This window comes from Diorhabda carinulata, chromosome 5 (genome assembly GCF_026250575.1).
Source record: "Diorhabda carinulata isolate Delta chromosome 5, icDioCari1.1, whole genome shotgun sequence".
Taxonomy (NCBI): Eukaryota; Metazoa; Arthropoda; class Insecta; order Coleoptera; family Chrysomelidae; genus Diorhabda; species Diorhabda carinulata.
Window position 1 is genome coordinate 14,413,605 of NC_079464.1, and position 22,018 is coordinate 14,435,622.

Below are 22,018 nucleotides of genomic sequence, written 5' to 3' on the forward strand. Positions count from 1 at the left end.
TTGACAAAAAACTAAAAACTCTTCTCAATTATAGTACCTAACGCGCGTTTCGATAACCAAGTTATCGTCTTCAGAGACCCTAGGTAAACTATGTTGAGTATAATTTTTCGAAAATATTATCAAAATGTAAAATAATATTTGTGTGATAGTTATAAATGACAGTTTATTTTCTAACTAATAGTTGGTTCATCGACATTTTTATTAAAGTTGCTGATACCGTTATTAAATTCAGTAAATAACCTATCATAAATGTCTTTCTATAAATGCGTGGACATAAATTGTCCTTCCCCTTTCTATAATTAAAAGATCCAACCCTACTACCACTCCCTTTATGCAACTGACGTTTTCCCTTTACGTTGCATAAACAATTTATCTTTGATCGAGCCCTAATAGACGATCACAAGACTAGAATTGTTAACCAGATTACGTATTATTTTCGAAAAATAATTCAATTAATTCGAATAAAGAATATAATAAATTATAGTGACAGCGCTGTGTCCATTCAATCGAATTCGATTCATTTTGCAGAAGAAAGTAAAGAAATTATAGAAGATAATGAAAAAATTGATAAAATATGAATGAAAAGAGTAAATATTATACTGTCTCAAACTCATTGATCCTATAGGAGATCAGAAACTTTCAAAGTATAGTCTTCAAAAATATTATACAAGTAATAATATGATTTGATACATTCCCAAACTATTCATTAATTCATTCTATTTTCAAGGAAGAATATTAATCGAGAAATTGGTATTGATTGGTGTCGTATTTTAGTTACTTATATCTTTAAATCAGTAGAGTTTGAAATAAAAACTGGATTCAACAGAAACTCGTCTTCAAGATCATGTTTCAAGGAAAACCAAACTTATAGTGAAGCTTTGATTATTATTAATAGAAAGTTGGAGCTAATGAAGCAAATTATAGAAAGTATGAATTATATTAAATTGTTGTGGGTAAATTAGATGGAACAATTTAAAGCTGGAATAATCGATTATTCACACTTAGAGGTTAACCACATAATGACACATTTAAGGGACTTAGTGTTTCATTTATAAACTTCTTCTTTCATTGCTTTATCATTGCGAACCTTGGCTATTAAAAAGGCTATTCTAATCTTGATTACTGCGATTTTAAGCAGATGACACTTCAAACTACTATCATCTCCCTGGTGGCCTCTTACTATCCAATTTGCCTTGGATAATCATTTGCAAAAGACAGTATTTATCATGAATTAGTATGTGGCCAAAAAACTCCAGTTTCCGTTTTTTTACTGTATAGACGACTTCCTTTTTTCCATAGTCTCTGAATAACTTCCATGTTGGTATATTGTTAATGTGATCCTCTAAGAACCTCGATAAGTTTTTCGTGTTTGACGTTATCGAAAGTCTTGGGGAAATCGATAAAGTGCTGGTGTATGTCTTTGTTGATATCTCTAGATGAGATCCTGTTGGTTAAAGATGTCTTCACTCATACCTAGAGCGCTACGAAAACCAAACTTCGATCTAAGTATGCTGGTTTTGTCCTTCTCTAAGAACCTCGATAAGTTTTTTGTGTTTGACGTTATCGAAAGTCTGGGAGAAATCGATAAAGTACTGGTGTATGTCTTTATTGATATCTCTGCATCACTGGATGAGAACCTGTTGGATGAAGATGGCTTCAATTGTACCTAGAGTGCTACGAAAACCAAACTTCCATGTTGGTATGCTGGTAATGTTCTCCTCTAAGAACTTCGATAAGTTTTTCGTGTTTGACGTTATCGAAAGTCTTCGAGAAATCGATAAAGTACAGGTGTACGTCTTTGTTTATATCTCTTAATCTCTTGCAATCATCTAGAACGTCTTCTTTTTCATTATCCATTGTCATACATTTTCAAAATAAATAGTTGTGAATGATTTGTCTGATTTGTTTACTGTAACGAGAGGCATTGCATTTTGCTTATGGTATCAGCAAAATACAAATAATGTATGATTTTCGATTTACTTGTCCATTTATAAGATAATTTTCATATTTTGGCGTAGTATATAAATGAAAAAAAATATATACAAAGCGAGATGTCACGTCTTACTACATTTTATGTTAAATGGTCCTTAGGAGATAACTTCGTAATACTCGAAGTTCTCTTCAACTTTCCTCCCTCAATTGAACACTTTCTCTTATTTAAATCGAATTATACTGAAATTGAAAGGTTGTGACCATTAGAGAGTATTTGGTTCCCCTGGACGTGTTTCAAATCTTTACAAAAGTCTTTTCGTTCTAAATGCCCTTCTCTATTTTCTTTCACTTTATTTATTAAATGAAAAAACACTTGTTCTTTATTATCCACTGCAAGGTGAATTCTACAGGGAGAAGTAAATTATTAGTAAATAGACTCAATTTTTTGTTTGTTTCATGTCACAAAGTGTTTATTTCAATATAAAACCCCTACCACTACATAATTTTTTGTGATCAACGAATCAAAAGGCTTCAAAAACACAGGAAACTTTCCAACCAAACAATTCGGATTTAGAATGAGTCTCAATACAAGTGAGGCACTAGAACTGATACAATCAGAAGAAATATGTAATTATGTGTTTCATAGATTACGAAAAAGATTTTGACATAGTGCAACACCATAAACTTGTATTACAACCAATCAGCTGCAGTTAGATTTGACAACGAACATCCGAAGGCTTATTCTTAAAGGTGTACGGCGGAGATGTGTCATCTTTCCACTGCTGTTTAACATTTATTTGGAAAACATTCAAGAAGCCATCAAAGGTCAACAAATAGGCATCAAAGTAAATGGCGCATGGTTCAACAATATGTAATATGATGAACACAGTCTTGATGACCTCCAAAGGCTTCTGGACATAAGCTATCTTACAACTGCGAAAAGATTAAACTGGTAAAAAAAATTTAACTATCTGGTAACTTGGTTATGTGAAGACTGGTCATCAGACGAATTCTGATCTTGATTCATAAATTGCTAAGTATTGTCCGTGCTGTTGCATGGTATGGAAGGCTGAACATTGAAAGTTAACACCATGAACAGACTAAAAATATTTGAGTTGTTCTACACAATAAAACGTAGAAAAACAGTAAACTTGGGACATATGATACGGATCGAGAGGTACCATTTGCTTCAGCTCTTGATTGAAGGAAAGATAGAGGGAAGAAGGGGATTGGACAGAAAAAAGATGTCGTGGATCCAAATATCAAAAATTGGACAGGGATAAGAACCATAGGATAATCAATTCATTTTATTAGAGACAACATAAAATGGTCAGGAACATCCATTAATGGAAAATAGAAAAGAGAGAATTTTGATTCAATATATTTTTCCAAATAACAAATTTAATGAAGTATGATTTTTAAGTATAATTAATAAACATGAAAGCTATTAAGTTATGAGTTTTAGATAATTTTTTTTGATATTAATGATTTTTAAAAGTATTTTTTCCTGGTTTTGGTTCGCGCAAAAACTTCAGTTATATCGTTATGATCAATTTGATGATTCTTGACAAATTGAGCTTCAATAGACAATAATGTAAGTTTATTTGGAACCATATTTGCAGGTAAATATGTTTTACTCTTTATAGAGTTAAAAAAGAATTTTCCTCTGAACAATTTGAAAACGTAGTACTGAAGAAAATGTCCACATTCGAATAAAATCTTCACAACGACGCATTGAAACAATTCTCAAACAGAAACTGATTGTAGGTAAAATAAGTCGTGGAACAAACAATTCCTCTAACTACCTGATGACTTCTAGTTATTCTTTAGCACGGGAAAACATTTTGTGGACGATGAAGCATCAATTTGGAATTTCAACGTTTTAAATCGTGAAAACTTCGTTACAACAGTGTATTGATGATCATGATTATTTTGAACAAAAATTTTACCATCGCTCTGATAGGGTATTGCATTCAAATTTAAATATATTAACCTCAAAAAAAAACAGTTATGATCTAATCAACATTATTGCGATTATTTACTACTATTATATATAAATAGAATGATTATTGACCTACTAGGATATATTGAGTCGTTTTATTTCTGTAGCCGGTTAATATTTGAAAGAAAAAACACATGTTTCATCCCTTTTATAGAATATATAACTGGCTGTACTCATATATCAAACGAGACCTATCATTTCAAGGTGGTACATCGACAGGCCAGCTGATATCATTTTCCATAGAGGCAGGACTTCGCAGGACCTTTAAGGACCTCTATATATCCTCGTTCCCCGAAGAATACTGACTGTTATATATTACTTGAAGGAAAAAAAGGACTTTTACATTCGTTTAGGAATATTCCGAAGGATATATACACGAAAACATGAGGTCGATGGGAAGTTTTATATCCAATAAACATTCTATAAATAATTCATAATAATTGAAGTTGTTGATATCGGTGGAAGTTTATGAAAAATAAGTTTTGCTTCATTTCTAACGTTGTGATAATTTTTTTCTTGCGATAAATTTTCGAAATGATTGGGTAAATGCTTCTAATTGGTCTATGAATTATCCAAGTGAATAACACAGTCCATGATTTTCTCTTCAAGAAAAGAGGAGTGGCAGTAACTTCTCCTAGTACTTCGAAGACTTTGGGCTTCGTGTACTGGATTTTTTGGTAACGGAATATAAGCAAAATCCACATATTTTATATTATAATATTACCTATTTATAAAGTACAAACTTTCAAAAGACTATGTGTAAAATTTAATGACATTTCGAAAAAGTTACAACCATTTAAGTGAAACTACTTTTGTTATTATCGAAACAATGGATTCAAAACAATTTAGTGTGTTAATTTATCATTGTTTCTTGATGAAAAATACTGTACAAGCTCAGCAATGGGTTCAAATGTGTAATCCGGACTCTAGTGGTGAATTTAAACGTGGTCATACAGACACCGATGATGGTGAACGTCCAATTAAGATGGTTACTACAGAAAACATGAAAAAACTTGTTATTTCTAATCATAAATTGTTGTGTTCAGCTTAATTGGAGAAGCAATTGCTGAAACTGATGAATATTTGGATGCAAAAGACAAGTACGGCATCTAGAAACTAGAGAAGCGTTGTAATGATTGTATTACTCATAAAGAAGATTTTAATGATGAATAAAATAGATTTTATACATTTTTTTCTAGTTAGTCACACGATCTATTGAGTGATGTGTTAGTACATGTAGTAATATGCATTAGTCCCTCGTATACATGAATATAAGGGATATTAAGAGCAGTATAATATTTTAAGACGCCCTACGGGAACCGTCGATTTGACTGACAGACTATTAGACAACTTCATTTCGCTGAATCATCCTTTTTTTGTTCTAGAATGAAGTGATTTAAGCAACATCATCAAAATAATAACAAGGAGCAGTTGGAAATTTGACGTGCGTTAAAGTACATATTGTTTGTTCCACCCATTATAAATAATTATATTATTATAAGGGTTTTTTTATTAAATTTATTGAAAGTTAATTGATTTGAGAGATTTTAACTTCAACGATGAATGATAACCTCGTCGTTTGTCTTTTGAAATTGTCATTTATGAGAACAAACTGTCATTTTATGCGGGAAACTGTATTTGTTGGGAACAAATTTTCATATGACTTCAGTAACTGTTTTTTATGCAAACCAACACTCATTTGCCTTCACAAATTATCTTTGTAATGTAAACATTCTCTCAGTATCGTCATTTATCGCTAGGAACTGTCTTTCACAACAACTAAACGTCATTTGCTTTTAAAAATATAGTTGGTAAAAAACAAATCGTCATTTGCGTTGAAACTGGTTTTGAATCATATATAATATATATTTATACATAAATTATATTTATATACATAAACTGTCTTTTAGTATCGTCATTTATCGCTAGGGATCGTCTTTTCCAAAACAAATCGTCATTTGCCGTCAGAAACTATATTTTTATAAAATAAACTGTCATTTGCCTTTATTACCTGTCTTTTATGAAAACAAACAGTCATTTGCATTCAGAAATTATCTTTTTATGAATTAAACTGTCATTTGTCTTTATAAACTGTCGTTTATGAAAAGAGACAGTTATTTGCCTTCAGAAATTATCTCTTTATAAAATAAACTGTCATTTGTCTTTATAAACTGTTTTTCTGAATCGTCAGTTATCGTTAGGAACTGTCTTTCACGACAACTAAACGTCATTTGCTTTTAGAAATTCTCTTTTTAGAAATCTGTCATTTGCTTCTTCGACTTTGACATTAAGAAGCAGTCATTTGTATTTAGAAACGGACTTGTACGACGTTAAACCAAAATGTAAGTATCCCCTTTAAAGTAAACTGCCCAAGCTCTTTTTACAGTGTTTGAGAAATTCTAGATGTGGTTTGAACTAGTAAACGTGAATGAAGGCGTGCCTTCTATCATATTTGTACACAGACATTATCAATATATGAATTGCTTTTGTGTTCAAGAGAAGTGAAGAACAAGCTTTTATTGTTAATATTCATTCCAAATGATACTTTTAGATGAATAAATAAAATGTACGTACTTGGAGATAGGCCTAATCGAGTTTGAAGTGCTATTTTCGATTCTTGACTTGTTGGAAGAGGTACTTCCTGCCTCCACGTCATATCAGGCTCATTCAACCATAATTTTCCTGAAAAATAAAGAAAGAAACATTGTATCATTAAATTTATATTAACTGTCTTTTATATTGAGTTCATTATAATATTCCCGACCAAATCTAAAAACATAAAGTAAGTAATAATTTTATATCTGTTAATTTCATAGTCCTCTGTGAGAACTTCTCTTGACATTAAGGATGATCATCAGATTTTATTTCACATGATAACATAATCATTTTATAAATACATATAACTAGGAGAAAACTGTAATAAACGAAATGAGTAATATGATAGTTACTACCGTTTTAAATAATTATCCAAAAATTTATTAATCTCATACTTGAGTTTGAAGCCGTAATTCACCCTGTATACCATACAAATTACTGAATTGAATCTTATAATACGAAGGATAATCGCAAATAAAAGTTACAAGTCGTTTTGGGTGGAAATTGGGATTATTGAAAAAAACAAATTGTCTTTTATTGGCAAAGCATGTGTTCTTATCTGACATTCTTAATAAAGTCATGGAAATTTATGAAAAAGAAGCAATAAGCAGACAGTATCCAGGAAAAAAAGCGGCTCTTCTCAATTATAGGATGTTGAAAAGTGTGATATGACAACCGGAATATGATTCAAAATGATCTACTGGGGTGACTTCACGTAAATTACCGTTTCTAAATGTAAAGTCACATGAATAATCTGCGGTCTTTCCGATCTTGAACAATTCTGATGACCATTGAATATTACGCTTAAAAAAACAAAAAAACAATACGCGGAATTACTTGAGATGGTTCAAAACTGTCAGTTGCCTGTAGAAACTATGTTTCAGAATGATCATTTATCGTTGGTGACTATCTTTTACAAAAGCAAGACTCTTTTATAGATGAAAATTATAATTTTTTGTCAGAAACTAGGTTTTTAGTAAAAAAAACTGTCATTTGCCTAAAAAAACTGTCTTTTAGTATAGTCATCTATCGCTAGGGATTGTCTTTTCCAAAATACATCGTCATTTACCGTCAGCAAGTATCTTTTTATAAAATAAATTGTCATTTGCCTTTAGGAACTATTCAGAATCGTCATTTATTGTAAGGGACTCTCTTTTACGGATGAAAATTGTAATTTCTTGTCAGAAACTACCTTTTTAGTAAATAAAATGTCATTTGCCTGAAAAAAACTGTCTTTTAGTATCGTCATTTATCGCTAGGGATCGTCTTTTCCAAAATATATCGTCATTTACCGTCAGAAACTATCTTTTTATAAAATAAATTGTCATTTGCCTTTAGGAACTACTCAGAATTCTCATTTATCGTGAGGGACTCTCTTTTACGGATGAAAATTGTAATTTTTTGTCAGAAACTACCTTTTTAGTAAATAAAATGTCATTTGCCTGAAAAAAACTGTCTTTTAGTATCGTCATTTATCGCTAGGGATCGACTTTTTCAAAACAAATCGTCATTTGCCGTCAGAAACTATCTTTTTATAAAATGAACTGTCATTTGCCTTTAGAAACTGTTTCCATTGGAACAAACAGTCATTTGCCTTCAGAAGTTATCTTTTTATAGAATAGTCTGTCATTTGCCTATAGAAACTATCTTTCAGAATGATCAATTATCGTTGGGGACTGTCTTATACAAAAGCAAGTCGTCATTTGCCTTGCCCTAAAGTTATGTTTTGTGTAAAAAACTGTCATTTGCCTATGTAAACATTCTCTTAGCATCGTTATTTATCACTAGGGACTCTTTTACAGATGAAAACCATCATTTTCGTCAGACATTAGCTTTTAGTAAACAAACTGTCATTTGCCTGAAAAACTGTCTATCATAATCGTCATTTATCGTAAACGACTGTCTTTCACGACAACTAGACGTCATTTGCTTTTAGAAATATTCTTTGTAGAAAACAAGTTGTCATTTGGTTTCATTCAATTCAATTTGGTTTCCAATATGCAAAATTAGGAATTTTTTCGAGTCAAAATGTAAAACCTGAAGGTGTTTTGTTTTTCCATTGCCAAAATTTTAAAATAGTATGAATTGTATTTAATTGAGTTTCGTTCTAAAAACACAATTGGTTAGGTCGTTGTCGTAATAAAAAATTAAGAATAATAGAAAAATATATGGTAATGCAGATAAAACAAAATTTTTTGATAGAATTTGGAGAAAAATTTGAAAAAGACTGTCCATGCAACTGTCTTATTTGATATATCTGAAGAAAAATGAAGATGGAAGAAACAGATACTAAATTCAGAAATAGTGGCCCAACAACCAGAGGAATTATATTAATAAGGTAATCAATATCATGCAAAAGGAAAATCGTGTACCGACGAAAAAATATTCCATGTAATCCAAAACTGTTTTATAGAATTCTAAAAATATCCAGAAGAGAAGAAAAATTTAGCGTTCAACATATAGTAACAAAAAAATGGAAAGTCGATAGCTGGAAAAGAATATATGGTGGAGAACATGTTGAGGAGATCCTAAACTCCAGATTATTTCCTTGTCGTCTTATTGACTTGATAAAAAGTTAAAAAAGTATGAACCTGGTTGACGAAAGAGCTGTCGAGCTACTTAGTATCCTTGGACCAAGAATTCAGCAGGAATGATGACTCGGTCAAGCTTGGTGACAGCGAATCGTTAACAGTACGCGCATTATAAATTAAAAACAAATAGCTTTTACGTTTTTATGAACGTAAACCATTTCTCAAAATTTTCTTTGTCGTGTATTAGATTCCGTTCAATGAATGTTTGATTCTTTGTAATAGATTTTTTTGTCGTATTGGTGACCTTTTAGTCTCTTTTCTAAATACTGAGATGTCTGTCCTATATAGATAGCGTCATATTCAGTACAAGGCACTTATATATAATATTACTTCTTTTGTTTTTTGGTGTTTTAGATTTTAATTTAGTGAAATATTTGGATAACGTATTATGTCCTTTATACTAATACCATATTTATTAAAATAATTTGATAGTTGTAAGGAAAGTTCTTGTACATATGGTAAGGAAAAATATTTTAAGTTTAGATGTTTTGTTTCAGTTTTGATTTTTAATTGATCATAGTATTTGTTTATCCTTTTCTTGAATACGTTATTTATCATTTTTTCCGAAAAATTATTTTATTTCAATACAGTTTTTGCTTTTTGAATAGCTAAGCATTTAAATTCAGGATCTGATAGTTGGATGACATGAATTGAAGTTCAAATATCTTGATATATATAGAAAGAGATGTTTATTTATGTTAACAATTGACATTGACAATAATGACACATTTTTATTACAGTAGCATAACTAAATTTGTGTTGCCGAAATTTACATTTACTTATTGGGTATGTTTTGTGTCTGCTACTATCAAGCTTTTGAAACCCACGAGGAAAACCTTGATGGACGTCCGAAGGATTTTCGAATTCTAGTAGCCTCTGTGTGGTATTGCAACCAACGGGACTACAAAGAGATTATTTTGGAGATTATTTCTCGTGAGTAGTCTCGATATTCTTTATCTAATTGCACAATTTGTAAATAATGCTATAATTATCTGTTAGACGGCACTGCTTTCCCTCCTCCTATTAATTTTTCTTTAAAAAAGAAAATGACCAAAGATTTTCAATTTTCTCGAGGATAAATAACCAGACAGAATTATCGATAGAGAGTATAGAAACGTGTCTGTAGCTTAATCTAAGTTGATTTTGGCGTTCATTTACGGAGCGGGAAATGAGGGGTTGAACGCTAACTAGGGACGCACTAATCAATATCCCCTTTACCGTCCCGACGATGCTTACCGCCCCCGAGGACGACTCAGCTTCGATTCAGGAAGTGCCACAACGTTGTTACCATTCTAGGTCTTCAACCTCTAAGATGCGTTAACTTTATGTATAATTTTTGTTATTTGGTTCTTATTTTTTCATTTCTTGTACGTAAATATGAGACATGTTCAGTAATTTAATTTTACTATCTAAATATTGGATTTGGGAATATTTAATTTGATTATTAATGTTTCTCACTGTTCAGGTTTTTTTATAATAAAAAGTTTCGAGCTCTTCAATTTCTAATTCAAAAGCAGCAAGAAGGATTAATTTATTGTTTTCCCTATTATCATCACAGTTGTTTTTGGTTGTACTTCTTTTTTAAAATGAGTTTCGATATTGATTACTCTTGGTAGCACCTCAAAATTTAACAGAAAAATATCAGTTTTTGTCATTCACATCTAAAATTGTTTTTATTTTCCACTAAATTGTCCCATTTCCGTAAAATTCTGTAAGTAGCTCAGTCAGAGTTATCATCAATTATTTTCATGAAGTTCCCTTTGGAGGTTAATTGACAGCTGATTCATGTAAAATGTCACGCATTTTCTCTGGACTTATTTTGTTAGAACTCTCACACTACAAATTCCGCCATTATTGATATTCAGTCGTCAGTCGGCGTTGTGCTACAGCCACGTAAACATTATTGATGCTCCCGCCAAGTGCGTTTCTTTTTCTATAGGCTGAAGGCCATAGTCCTGCAGAAATGAATCGTGTTTATAGAGAAAACTTCCTGAGTGATGGTTTTCTGCGTGAATAGTGTCGAAAGTTTATGTTGAAGGAGGCAAAGACGCAAATCTGTCGTTCCAGATGACCTGGTTCAACGAATTGACAGAATGGTTAAAGATGAAACCGCAGATTCACTATTACTGCTTGGTTTACGGAATTTCAAGTTTCAAAGTCAAGTTCTACTTGAATTCATTGGCGGCAACTTTCTTTGAAGAGGTTATTAAAAAGCTTGTCCACAGATATAATGTGTCAATGTCTCAATCTCATCGGTGATTATTTCGAAAAGTGTACCAAACTTTTGGTGATAAAATTATTGTTTAATACGAACCACATAAGCGACTATTATAATATTAAAGATTTTTCAAGGGAATGAAAACATGCGATGAAATACACGGAGGTTTCTCCTGTTATAAGAATAATCCCATATCCAGAAGAAGATCCTTTGCCTTTTCCGGTTTATTGTGCTGCAGAAAGATCAAGCAATTCTGGAAACGAGGACATTGAAACAGAATTAACAACTCCTGTTAAACCTTCAAGCACCGCATTTAATCAACCAATTAGAGCTTGATGATTTGGATTTGCCCAAAGACAAAGCTGAAGTGTTGAGTTCCAGACTGGAATAGTGGAATTTGCTTAAGATGGGAGTTAGAGTTAGCATATACCGTGAACGTCATAGTATAGTATAGATCAGAAGACTTTTGGAGACGAAGATGAAGATTGCTCCATAATGGAAATAAATTTCCGTAGCTTATTTGGTTACAGTGAACCGTTCACAGGACCCTAACCTGTAAATTGAAGGATATCTTGATTTGTGGGGAAAGAATAAAAGTGACGTTCGTCATATAGCTGCGGAACAGCCTCTGCAACTGTCAAGCTTCTGAAACCTCTGGAGATGTCCAAAGGATTGTCAAATTGTAGAGAACAATTGTACAGAACAATAATAAACAAACAATAAATTATTTTTCTCGAGGAAAAAATTGTTAATGTTTTTATTGTCTTGTGTCATTTGAAGAGTGAAGTTAAATCGTGATTAATACACCAAAAAACTTTCATTGAATGCATGGAAAAGCAAGATGTCACTTATATAGATAAATGAGTTGTACTTTATTTTCAAAAAATATCAGTGTATTACAACTCTTCAAAAATGTGAGCTACTCAGGTATGTACGAGGTCTGGTTATTAAATAACGAGACTGGTTACGAAAAAGTGTTTTATTATAAAAATTATTTTACATTCGAATGCTCCCCTTCAATATACTCCCCTCCCCTCGCCACACACCTTTCCAACACGTTTTTTCCATTGATCGAAGCAGTACTGGAAGTCTTCTTTGATGACGGTCTTCGTTTTTTGCTTTAACGCTTCCATCAACTCAAATCAAATCTCAAATTAAAGTCTCGCGGTGCCAAATCTGGTGAGTACGACTGGTGTTCCGTGCGCTTACTGGCCAAATACTTTGGGTCAGGAGTCAGAATCAGACAGAATTTTTTCAACCGTTTCTTTATCGGAGCTTACAACAGCAGTTACAGCAGTCATCCGGATGCTCATTCGACGATCTGCTCGCACAATTTGGTTGATTTTGGTCACTGTTAAAATAGTCACAGTGCGATCTGGACACTGGTCAGCTTCAATGCTCTCTCGGCCTTCACTAAAGCGCTTAAGCCACTCAAAAACACGCGCACGAGATTGAGAATTGTCCTCATAGGACTTTTGCAACAATTTAACTATTGCCGATAGTGATAGGATTAGTTATGTGCATTTGGTGAAGGTATAATTATCATTGCGACCCTAAATGTAAGTACAAACAGAGTTTTTTCACAGTATGATCGGGCAAAGTGCCCAAATCAAGTGGTTGGTATAAATATTTGCGAAAATGTACATTTTGTTAAAATATATAAACTAATTTTTCTCATAATTCAAAAATATAAAACTGATTTGAAAAAAAATAAGTGCATGAAGGATTTTTTATGATAAAGTGAAGTGGAAGTCCAAATTAGGAGGTCGCCCTTCATTTTCTATTCTAACACAGACAAGTGTACTAAATCCGGGCACGTATGTTCAGTATTCAAGTTCATCGAAGCGAAAAGTGTAAACAGTGTTCCCAACAGGACAACGTGTCCTTCCAAGTCTCCCTTTCTTTCTTTCTATATTATTTGACCATCATTCGGGTCCGGTCCAAAAAATGCATTACAACAAAAAGGAGGCCGCAATTTACTTAGCTGTCGCCGAATCAAATTGTGAATCTTCAAAAGAAATTTGTCTGACCTTTTACACAGCTAAATATCATAGATAAATAAACTATGGGTATTTTATAAAAAATTTTTACTTACTTATGAAAACTAATTACATATAAAAACTGTTGAATCAGCTATTATTATAGAAAAAACTGGTGTAAATAACTATACGAGAAATTTTGATCAATAAATTAATACTCCCTTTTTTTATTGGGGTAAATCTTGGAATTTGAGGAAAAATATTTTTCTAAAGCTAGGATTAGAAGTCAAATTTATTTGGAAACAAAATTTACCACGAATTTCGTTGATAGAAGAAACATTCAATGGAAAAATTTAATTATGAATCTTACATCACCATTATACACTTACAGATAAAATTATTGAAGCATCAAATATGTATATACATTTTATAACTAATCCTTTTTCACAATAATTAATATTTTTTTGCATAATTTCACTCCATCATCTTCAAAGTTAAAGGACTAAAAATAGCGTTGAGATGTTTTCAACGAGTGTTTGGCAATATTTTACAGATTTGTACGCATTTCCGTAATCATGGAAAAAACGTGGGTTCATCACTTTACACCCGAAGCAAAAAAAAAACTATCAAAACAATGAGTTGAAAAGGGAGAAACGGCTCCAAAGACTGTTCCACCAATAGACAAGGTCATGGCGCCGGTTGTTTGAGATGCGCGTGTGATAATTTCCATTAAAAAAGGAAAAACTATCAATTGCAATTTTGAGCGAAGAAATCAAAAAAAATTTCGCTAAAAAGAAAGTGCACTAGCTCATATATGCGTTATTATAATGACCAAAATTGATGAATTGAAGTTTAACTTGAACCCTATTCACCGTATTTAACCCCCTCGGATTATTTTCTGTATCCCTGGCTTGAAAAAATGGCTCAGCGGTCGAGGATCTTGACGATTCTTATTATAAAAAGAGTATCGAACACATTAAACATCACTGGGAAAAGTTAAAAGGAGGTTTCGTTGAAAAATATTATTGGAACCATCTTCTAACTGATTTGGGATGGGGAAATTATTAATAAAAGTTAATTAAAAAATTAATTAAAAGTCCAGAAAGCTGGTTTTATTAGGTTTGTTAGAAATTTCCTTATCTCACTGAAGAAAACATTAAATTTTTTTGATGGTTTCTAAATAAGAGAACAAAAGATATCGATATTACTTAGTTGTTGGAGATAAAGCCTTGGACAGCTTTTCTCCCTCTGGTGTAAAATTATTGCGCAAATAGAAAATGTGCAAATTGAATTGAATTTGCACAAGATCTTCAGATATAATTGAAAAAAAAAAATATGTAGAATATTAGCATAAAATTTCTCCAAGACAGGTTTCCAGAAAATTGAAGAGATCTGAGCGAAGATCAGAGAGAGCATTTGCATCAGAAGTGCAATACCAGGATTTCTGGGATACGATGAAGATATCTGAATATTTTTGTTTCCTGATACGTCTACACATCAGGGATGAACATTAAAACAAAATTTTTCTTAGTAAATACAAATTTCCTTTTCCTGCTGGATGTTTTATTATGTAATCAGCAATAGTTACAATTTCTTTAGCAACAGATGTATTATAAACTGGTATAACTTTATTAAAAGAAAAAATCGATGCAGAATTTTGTAAAAAAATGTTTTTAATAAATATAAAATGAAGTAGATAGTTTTTTTTCAATAAATCCGCGTAAAAATTGAAAATTATACCCAAACAATTTCCATTTCTGATTCTCGCATATTCAAAACTTTTTTTTTATTGTGTAGATTTTACGAAATTAAATTGTCGATTTTCAAAAGAAGAAATACTCTTTCACCCGCTATGGTTCGACGGATGCTTTTATTAAGTCTCGTTTTTTCCGCTGGCAATTCACATAGCCACGAGATGTTAAATCTTGACTTTCAATTTTCGGAAAATTGTAGATTAAAGCTTAAAAAAGTGTCGGACGACTTTAGTTTATTTGGAATTGACGATGAGAACTTTGAGATTTGTAATAATAGTTTTTTTGATTGTTCCCTAACACCAACTCATTCGTACATACTGAATCAAATGCGGAAATCTTTGAATGCTTCATAATTCAAGACGGTCAGGAATTGTAGTTGATTTTGGACCCGCTCAATATCGATATAATTTTAACGAAAGTAATCCGTTGAAGAGTCCAGAAAATTAATATCTAGTTGTAATAGTTTTAATTCGGTAACCAACCAACACGTTTTCTTGTAGAAAACATTCAGTATAATCCCTTACAATTATTATTTCATTTAAATATTTCAGTAGATTAAGCTAATTTTAAGAACCATCATTGTGAATACTATAAATTTAATTTACCTCATTGCAAACCTCTTACAACTTAGAGCTTTATCTACTCACTTACTTATATAGAAACCCTGATTATTATTCAACGGAACCCTCAAATTTCACGGATCTCAGTTAGGGAATTTAGTCTTCATAAAAACTAGGTTAAATATTTGGTGGAGTCTCATTTAATAAAATGGCGGCTACGCCAATTACCACATTTTATAAAAAAGCGCAATGTCTCGTAAATTAAATTTGATAGATTGAATTTCTATTTTTAATTTTCTTCAGAAACATTTTGTCATCTAATGCTCAAATTTTGAATGCGGAAATTTCAATTTTTCAAGGTTTAAGTCATGCTACAGAATCCTGTTGACTTTCGATTGTGCACGGCGACCTAAACTACCGATTGTACAACCCTTTCTTGCTGTTTCTACCCTACCAGAGCTCCGTAGTTCCTTACACTTCGAGAAAATAAAGAATCTGTCCATTCGAGGTGTCCATTGAGATGACATTTTGACATAACTTCCGTTTAATTTCGTAGTTTTCTCGCCTTGATACATTCAGTGGTTATAGCTTCTCAGGAATGTCTTAATCCCTGTAAGTTCACCCAGTAATTAGTTATACCTTATTATCCAAGTCTTTTTTTTAATGATCTATAGGTAGTACCACAACAGTTCAGGTTCTATGGAAGGTTTGTCCACCCCTACTTTAGCGAATTTTTCTCTACTCAAGTTTATCTGGAATCCATGTAAGGTAACTTCATTTTCTTACTTAATTCCTTAAGTTTATCCAAGTTATTTCCAAACCAGTTTGTACATTATAACATTGAAGCTTAGATCAGACTAGATAATCATCTCCTGTTTGTGATAATTCTTTTCCAGATTGAACTGGATACATTTTTCAATGACACAATTGGTGTGTAGCTCAGTGTTTGATTTTTTAACGTCGATTTGCTTTTATCATGTCGTTGTCTAATCGATTAGAATCAAAATTAACGAATCTAATTTCACAGAATCATATTTTACATTTACGATGCTTTATCCCTTCATGTAATTTTGGAAGTGAATTGGGGTAATAATCTACTGCAATTGCAGCTCCCTTCTGCAGTCCAAAATACGGATTAGCTTTTTGAATTTCGATGCTTTTTGGTTTCAAAATCAAAGTGTTTTATAACTAATATTACGTTTTTAATAGAGTTTTTTTAAAACACTACTGCAAAAAATGTTAAATCTGCTTTATAACTAAATAGTTGTAATAAGAATTAATTTAATATTTCTTCATTCTTCTACATTTTTCATTTTTTTATATTGTAAACTTTTATTTAACACAAGCCGACCCGGTCACGCGTTGCTGTGGCTGAGTGAGTTAAAAAAATGTATAGCGTATAGTCTAAAATATATCACATTAAAGTGTGGCGCTATCTATGAGGACAAAATTTTACAGTTCTCTGTAAAGAAATTCGCTTAAGGCGCCATCTGTGACTTCTGGAAACTACGATTAATAGCAACAATCAACGTTAATGATCAGTTTATTATTAATTATTGAGACCATTAATTTAAATAATAACTATCCTATCACTTAAGTTAGACCAAATGCCAACTTTCATGAATATCAGTTGACTAGTTTTTGAATTTATTCGGAACGTACAAACGGACACTGAATTTTTATATATTAAGATAATATCTGCAGTACTTCTTAACTTAAAATTTGTTAAGGATCGTCAAATTACTGGGTACTAATAGTCTCTAAGAAATCATCCATTAGTCAATAGATCTCTCGTTTTAAGTATATTAATGAAATACCCTGTATATCATATCTCAGATTTATAAGGTGCGTTATTCTAAAAAAAATGAATATTTACGAAAAATTATTAGTAATGTTTCTTACAATCTTTTATATTCCAAAGATCTGAGGTATTTGCGTTGTGTGGAACGGTCGCCATCGTTATTTTTTAAGGGAATATGCAGATATGAAAGGGGTAGTTTAAAGAGGCGCAAGCGTAAACGGTAACCCGCCCCATATCTCTATCGATATTATGTAAAAGTTGAACGCGTGCGCGACCTCGCACGTTTTACATGAACATTTTTATGAACATCATCCCTTTCGCTGTATAAGATTTCAACCCTTATACAAAAAGGTAGCCAATGGCAACCAGCGCGTGTTCAACGGGTGTCTTCCTGGTTTTTTTTTCTCGAAATTCGATCATACGCTTTCTTTTATTTGTTCGTTTTTGGGCGACTTCCGGCTACGAGTTGGTACTAAAGAGGTTGACAATTATTAGATCGAGGGATAATTCAAGCTCTACCCTCAAGTATTGTGTAAACACACTTTCTAGTTTCAATTAGACGAAGGGTTAGATATATTATTTCATCACCTTCTGTATAATCTTGAATAAATATTCCGGATTTTAAATGTCTTCTAAATAATAATCGAAAGATTTGTGACGTTTTGACTTATCGCCATTTTGATGGAAAATTTGACTAAAATGGCAGTTGATTCAGTGGAGATTGGGATTCAGGAAAATTGTTGATTAGGAATGTATTATAAATCTACAGGGAGTATCTCATAAGTAATATCGATTTTTATGTGTGTGGAAATCCTGTACTTCAATGCAAACATGTTAAACATGTCTCTGATTCTAATAAAATTGGAATGTTAAGAAATCATTGGCGTGACAAAAATGAAAATAAGTGAAATCGAATAGAAATTGTTGAAGTTAATGAGCCGCAGCGCTGGTTTAATCGTTTTGATAGTGAAGATTTGATGTTCGATCGTACGCGCTTAGGGTCATCGTGTGGGATAATGAGGTTACAAGCAGTGGAAAACTAACTTACTACTAGTACTAGCTGATTATCGGACTCATTTAAACCTTCTAAGGATACTATATCTCGCTATTTGAACTAAGTTAAAGTAGATGTGAGTTAACAGCTCAATTGTATATGAAAAAATATTTATAGTACAATCATGAAAATTTCTACTTTTGAGTTTTCGGATACGATCTTTTTAACTAAGATATTTTCAAAGATGGCCTACTTCCGGTTCTACCGGAAATCTACTGTAACTTTGTTATTTTGAATATAACACCCTATATATTAATACACTTTCGAAATCTACGTAAAATTTTCGTATACTTTTGTCTAAAAACTTTTTCTGAAAAATGCATAATTTTTGAGTTATTAATTTTTTTATAAAAAATTTGACCGTTGCGGACCCTTATAAATTATTTTTTTAGGAGGATACCTTTAAAAATATGAAAATGGTTTTTATTCAGTTGCTTTTAGAAAAATCAGAAGTATTTGAATCTATGTTGAAAAATTTTTCATTTTATACAGGGTGTGTATAAAATGTGTTGAAGTTTAACTCCATAAATATCAAATTTCTAAATTTGTTCAAGTAGAACCACCCGGTTTTTTCTATTTTAAAGGATTCAGGGGTAAAAAATAATGCAAATTCATGTATATTTTCCAATTCCTAAACCGTTTTAAAGATGCAGATGTGGTCTAAATTTTATTTAAACTTTAAACTGAACAATTTTTATGCACACCCTGTATGAAATAAAAAAATTTTTCAGCATAGATTCAAATACGTCTGACCTTGTTAGAAGCAACCGAATAGAAACCATTTTTTCATATCTTTAAGGGTATCCTAGTAAAAAAATAATTTATAAGGGGCCGCAAAGGTCAAATTTTTTACAAAAAAATTAATAACTCAAAAAGTATGCATTTTTCAAAAAAAGTTTTTAGACAAAAGTATACTAAAATTTCACATAGATTTCAAAAATGTAGTAATATATAGGTTGTTCCATGCAAAGTAACAAAGTTATAGTCGATTCATGTAAAACACTGTTACGTCAATAAAATAATTTTCTGAAGAATATGTTGTACAAGAATGTAACTTAAGATTGTCTTACAGATTTTGTTCAAACTTATAAGCCTCAAATTTGTGATATTTTGTATTCTGATAGAAAAAAAAGGCTTTGAGACAGTCTTGTAAAACAATTTCTATTATTGTAGTAATTGAAGTGAGCTCGGTGTTCGTAATCCACGTCTACAAATCGAGTAGATCTTACAAGGTGATACAATATTGGACAGCTCTAAAGAGCATCTGACGTGGTAATATGGGTCAAATCAGTGACGTTTTTTCTATGCTCTAAACTGTTCAAGTCAACTCTGGATCGCCTTTAAGTCGAATCTGGGCCTTGTAGATGTTTAGTTAAGTCGTTGTTGATTATATAGTTTTTTGATTTTGAAGACGTTTTAATGAAGCTGATACAGCTAAATCGGCCTCGTGACTTTACCAGAACATATTGCTTTTTGTCTTCTAGGTAAAAACACTAATCTAGGTGTTTGTTCCATTGAACTCAATCAAAAAGCTTCCACTACACTTCAAAATGTTTCCAAGATTGGTATTGATGGTAATGATCTCTTCTGCCTGGGTGTTTATTGAGGATTTGAACAATCTGACCAGTGTAATATCAGGAGAAAGAGAGAAGGTGATAAGATGCACCTCTGGAGAACACCAGCATTCACCTTAAACCTTTCTGAGGTATGTCGATGGTGAACTGGATGGATCGGCATTTGAGAAAGTTACTAAGCTAGTCGATAAGTGTCTTTTCTAATTTCTACTGTCTCCTTTTATCTTTTTTTTCAATTATATCTATCGTTTTTTTTTCTATTCTTATCTAGAATCGTTTTTTGAATGAAATTTTAAATTTTCGTGACTCACAATCTTTTTATTCCGTTACAATTATAATTAAGAGTGAAATATTTATTTGGCGTATTAAAAATTGTAAACAAGATTTATTTGCTGAGTCTCTATACGTCGCAACTGTCCTTATTCCTTTTAATTTATGATTAAAACAAGAATTTCAACATCCATCAACAACTGGTATTATTTAAATAATGTCTCAGCAACCAATCGACGTAAATATTCGCGAATAATTGAGTTTTATTGTTAACTGTTTCAGCTCAACAATTATTAAATAAAAACTTGTATATATTTGTATCATAATCATTAATATTAATCATGTACTGAGTATTTATAAAAAACAAATTTCTCACGATTGAAAATTCAATAAGATCGAAATGCGGACAAATAAATGGATTTAAAGGATTCCGAATTTAAAATTTGGTTTGTTAATGTCGTAAATTTATCTAAAATTAAATATTATATTGAATAAATATTGAACTAAATGTTTTTTTACGTTTTTATGAGTTGAAATTTTTGTGGACGCTGTTGTCACTAGTTTCACGTATATAAATATACCTGGGGTGCTGGCGGGTAACCCCAAATAGCAAATCCTAACCCTGTTTGTCTACTACACCCTCCCACCCTTCCCTTTCAACCGATTTTGCACATCAGCTGTACTGTACAAATAAAAGCGAACCTTATCAAACGCTAAAAGCTTAAATTTAGCCCGTGTCAGATCTTTTTTTTCTTCTCAATTTCTTTAGACGAACCTGAAAAAATATTTTACATTGTTATGGTAATGGTAAAAAACGTCTTAAAGAAAGAAATCTGTAACATTGGGATTGGGATTAAAAAAAAGGGATTTTGTATCAAATATAGTAGAAATTCTTTCAATGCCCTTTCAATGGATAACCAAGGTATTTTTTTTTCTTCTTTTGTGTTTCATATTTTATATACATTTGTCTTTGAAGTATTGAAGTATTAGTACCTGCTGATTGAAGGAATTATACTCAACTAGTTTGATTTGTTTTTGAATTTAATTTTATATTTCAACTTATCAGCACGTTTAAAAAAAACAATGAAAAACTGACTTCAAATAACTAATTTCATTTTGACCTAAATATGCGCAAAAATCAATGTAAATACAATATAAAATCTTGAGGATAGGATAGATTTGTACAACTAAATATTCTATTTTTACAATTTAATAACTAAACGTTGGATTTAATTAGTCTAGGTATCCTTTTAAAGCTTATAAGTATTAAAATTTTGGGTTTGTAGTAAAGATACTGATTTACAATCAATTGAAACTAATTATCACATCAAGTAACGTTGAAAAAGTGAAAAAAAAACTATTAGAATGTACCAAAATAATATTATTCTAAGGGTATTAATAATATTATTAAATTGCTACGAGATGCGTGACATTTTGGCTTCTTCAAATCACTAAAAAAAGCTTGTAATAACTAACAAACAAACATAAAAATAACTAAATAAAGATACAAATAAAATAAAATTTCAAAATACAGAAGAAAAACACAATAAATAACAAAATTATAGGTAATAATCAGATAATTAGTATATAAAAAAAATTAAACCAATATAAAGCATGCATGGAGTTAAATATTATTATTAGAATAAAAGTCGTTTACAGAGTAGAAGGCATTTTACAATAAATATCCC

The 22,018-nt window shown here is 31.4% G+C and overlaps 1 protein-coding gene across 1 annotated transcript in view; it reads right to left on the reverse strand.

The window, feature by feature from the left end:
- Positions 1-22,018, reverse strand: part of LOC130893740 (protein nubbin-like) — a 154,834-nt gene that overhangs the window by 61,826 nt on the left and 70,990 nt on the right. The window contains exon 3 of the mRNA XM_057800075.1: positions 6,509-6,616. Coding sequence (XP_057656058.1) covers positions 6,509-6,616 — 108 coding nt within the window. The remainder of the gene's footprint in view (positions 1-6,508; positions 6,617-22,018) is intronic.